Source organism: Nerophis ophidion, linkage group LG09 (genome assembly GCF_033978795.1).
Source record: "Nerophis ophidion isolate RoL-2023_Sa linkage group LG09, RoL_Noph_v1.0, whole genome shotgun sequence".
In the NCBI taxonomy this organism is placed as follows: Eukaryota; Metazoa; Chordata; class Actinopteri; order Syngnathiformes; family Syngnathidae; genus Nerophis; species Nerophis ophidion.
The window spans coordinates 1910686-1914859 of record NC_084619.1 but is presented as its reverse complement, the minus strand read 5'-3'; the positions used below and the strand labels follow the sequence as shown (position 1 = coordinate 1914859).

General features: G+C 40.3%; 1 protein-coding gene across 1 annotated transcript in view; it reads left to right on the top strand.

The window, feature by feature from the left end:
- pax2a (paired box 2a) overlaps positions 1 to 1198 on the top strand; it is a 93187-nt gene extending 91989 nt beyond the window's left edge. The window contains exons 8-9 of the mRNA XM_061910038.1: positions 852 to 938; positions 1025 to 1198. Of these exons, the coding sequence (XP_061766022.1) occupies positions 852 to 938; positions 1025 to 1101 (164 nt within the window). The 3' untranslated portion in view covers positions 1102 to 1198. The remainder of the gene's footprint in view (positions 1 to 851; positions 939 to 1024) is intronic.
- The last annotated feature ends 2976 nt before the right edge of the window (positions 1199 to 4174 follow it).

Sequence of the window (4174 nt, the reverse complement as noted above, 5' to 3'; positions counted from 1 at the left end):
GAGGAGACCCTGCCCCAAGTGGAGGAGTTCAAGTACCTAGGAGTCTTGTTCACAAGTGAGGGAAGAGTGGATGGTGAGATCGACAGGCGGATCAGTGCGGCGTCTTCAGTAATGCGGACGTTGTATCGATCCGTTGTGGTGAAGAAGGAGCTGAGCCGGAAGGCAAAGCTCTCAATTTACCGGTCGATCTACGTTCCCATCCTCACCTATGGTCATGAGCTTTGGGTCATGACTGAAAGGATAAGATCACGGGTACAAGCGGCCGAAATAAGCTTCCTCCGCCGGGTGGCGGGTCTCTCCCTTAGAGATAGGGTGAGAAGCTCTGCCATCCGGGAGGAACTCAAAGTAAAGTTGCTGCTCCTTCACATGGAGAGGAGCCAGATGAGGTGGTTCGGGCATCTGGTCAGGATGCCACCTGAACATCTCCCTAGGGAGGTGTTTCGGGGACGACCGATCGGCAGAAGGCCACGGGGAAGACCCAGGACACGTTGGGAAGACTATGTCTCCCGGCTGGCCTGGGAACGCCTCGGGATCCCCCGGGAAGAGCTAGACGAAGTGGCTGGGGAGAGGGAAGTCTGGGTTTATCTGACCTCGGATAAACGGAAGAAGATGGATGGATAGATGGAACCTTTTCCCCAGAAAAAGTCATAAGACCACAGCTTTACACCAAATGTGTAAAGAGTATCTTATTTTTCGACATTTTATATCTGGTTCTCACCCACCACCTGAGACCCCTACTTATTTCAAGTAAATGATCTCAGAGTTCATCACTCCAACCGACCTTGCTGATATTTCCATGCTTTTGTCATCATTTTGATCAAGTTTGCGTCTTCTGATTTATCGTTCTCCAGGAGGGGACTTTTCCGGAAACCCTTATTCTCACCCACAATACACCACTTATAACGAAGCATGGCGGTTCAGCAATCCAGCATTATTAAGTAAGTAGTTCCTGATGTGCAGTACATAAACAGTGTTTGAACATGAACGTGGTTTCCCAACGGCTCCTTCTTCTCTTAACTTCCAGGTTCCCCTTATTATTATAGCGCCGCGTCCCGTGGCTCCGCACCTTCCGCCGCTGCCGCTGCCTACGACCGCCACTAGTTACCATGGAGACCGGCTCAAGCTGCAAGGCCAGGGCTTCGCCGCCGTATCGTCCCGGTCTGAGAAAACACTCGAGGTCAAAGGGAATTGCGAGGAGGGATTCCAAAAAGATAAAAAAAAAAAAAGCCACCGGCGGGGGCAGGGGGGTCACGAAGGATGGCACAGTGGTTGCCAAAAGCACCGAGCGCTGCTTCCCACTTTGGACCGTCTGAGGCACACAGCCGTCACATCCTCACCTTTCCACACGCCTGAACATTTCCACAATGACTTTGAAGAGATTATATAAATATATATATTATGAAATATACACTGAAAAAGAGTGAAGATTTCATGCAGAAAAAACATGTTGTGGGCTTTTATTTTTTTTTTTGCCTCTTTGTTGCCGTTGTAGACGTTCTTTTTTACACAAGCAGCCTCACAGTCCTTTGCGTTACAAACCCCAGTTTTGTTCCGCTCGCAAAATAAATAGGAAGCCGGCAGGCACGAGACATTGAAACAATGTTGAGAACTTGTTGAATTAAGTTCCTGACGTCGAGCAACTCAAACATAACGTTGAAACAACATGCTTTTTGACGACGTTAAATCAATGTCGGGTCCTGACCTTGGTTTGATCATTGAATTATTAAGAATTTCCCAACTAATATTCCACAAATCAAACATATCGATGACACACCGTGCTGTTTGACCAAGTTTCTTCAATGTCAGGTTGTGACGTTGATTTGATTTGGTCATTTTCCAACCAATATCCTACAGCACAAATACAACCTTGAAACATGTTTTTTGTCAATGTTTAATCAATGTTGGGTCCTGACTTTGGTTTGACCATTGAAATTTGGTCATTGACCAACCAAAATTCTACCAAATACAACATTGAAACAACATGCTTTTTGACGATGTTTCTACAATGTCAGGTTGTGACCTTGATTTGACCTTTGAATTGTTGTCATTTCCTAACCAATATTCTACAACATTGAAACAACATACTTTTTAACAATGTTTAATCAATGTCAGGTTGTGACATTAATTTGACCATTGAAATTTGACCATTTCCCAACCAATATCCTACAACACAAATACAATGTTGAAACATGTTTTTTGACGTTTAATTCATGTTGGGTTCTCACATTAGTTTGACCATTGACATTTGGTTATTTCCCAACCAATATTCCACAACACAAACACAACCTTGAAACAACATGCTTTTTAAAGACGTTTCTTCAATATCAGGTTGTGATGTCGATTTGACCATTGAAATTTGGCCATTTTCAAACCAATATTCCACAACACAAACACAATGTTGAAACAACACGCTGTTAGACAACGTTTAATCAATGTCAAGTTGTGACGTTGATTCGACCATTGAATTTTGGTCATTTCCTAACCAATATTATACAACACAAACAGAACATTAAAACAACATACTTTTTAAAGATGTTTCTTGAATGTCAGGTGGTGACGTTGATTTGACCATTGAATTTGGTCATTTTCCAACCAATATTCCACAACACAAACACAATGTTGAAACAACACGCTGTTAGACAACGTTTAATCAATGTCAGGTTGTGACGTTGATTCGACCATTGAATTTTGGTAATTTTCCAACCAATATTCCACAACACAAACACAATGTTGAAACAACACGCTGTTAGACAACGTTTAATCAATGTCAGGTGGTGACGTCGATTTGACCATTGAATTTGGTCATTTTCCAACCAATATCCTACAACACAAATACAACGTTGAAACAACATAGTTTTTGACAACGTTTAATCAATGTGGGGTTCTGACATTGGTTTGACCTTTGACATTTGGTCATTTCCCAACCAATTTTCAACAACTCAAAAATAATGTTGAAACAACATGCTTTTTGACGACGTCTAACCAATGTTGGGTTCTGACATTGATTTGACCATTGACTTTTGGTCATTACCAAAGCAAAATTCTAGCAAATACAACGTTGAAACAACATTTGTTTTTGACATTTATTCAATATTGGTTTCTGACGTTGATTTGACCATTGAATTTTGGTCATATCCCGATTCCCAACTAATACTCCACAAATAAAACACATCGATGACACACCGTGCTTTTTGATCACGTTTCTACAATGTCAGGTTGTGGCGTTGATTTGACCATTGAAATGTGGTCATTTTCCCACCAATATCCCACAGCACAAACACAACGTTGAAACAACATGCTTTTTGACAACGTTTACTCAATGTTGGGTTCTGACATTGGTTTGATCGATGACATTTGGTCATTTTTCAACCAATATTCCACAACTCAAACATAACATTGAAACATGTTTTTTGAACACATTTCTTCAATGTCAGGTTGTGACGTTGATTTGACCATTGAATTTTGGTCATATACCAACTAATATTCCACAACTCAAACACAATGTTGAATCAACATGCTTTTTGAAGACGTGTCTTCAATGTCAAGTTGCGACATTAATTTGACCATTGAATTTTGGTCATTTTCCAACCACTATCCTACAGTAAAGCAAAAAACACAACTTTGAAACAACACGCTTTTTGACAATGTTTAATCAATGTTGGGTTCTGACGTTGATTTGATCATTGAATTTTGGTCATTTCCCAACCAATATTCCACAGCACAAATACAACGTTGAAACAGCATGTTTTTTGACGACGTTTAATCAATGTCAGGTCCTGACTTTGGTTTGACCATTGAATTTTTAGTAATTTCCCAAACAATGTTTTACAACACAAACACAATGTTGAAACAACATGCTTTTTGACAACATTTAATCAATTTTGAGTCCTGACTTTGGTTTGACCATTGAATTTTGGTCATTTCCCAACCAATATTTTCCAACACAAACAGAACATTGTAACAACACACTTTTTGACTATGTTTAATCAATGTTGGTTTCTGACCTTGATTCAACCATTGACATTTGGTCATTTCCCAACCAATATTCCGCAGCTTAAATACAACATTGAAACAACATGCTTTTTGATTACGTTTGATCAATGTTGGGTTTTGACTCTGATTTGACCATTGAATTTTGTCATTTCCCAACCAATATTCAACAACACAAACACAA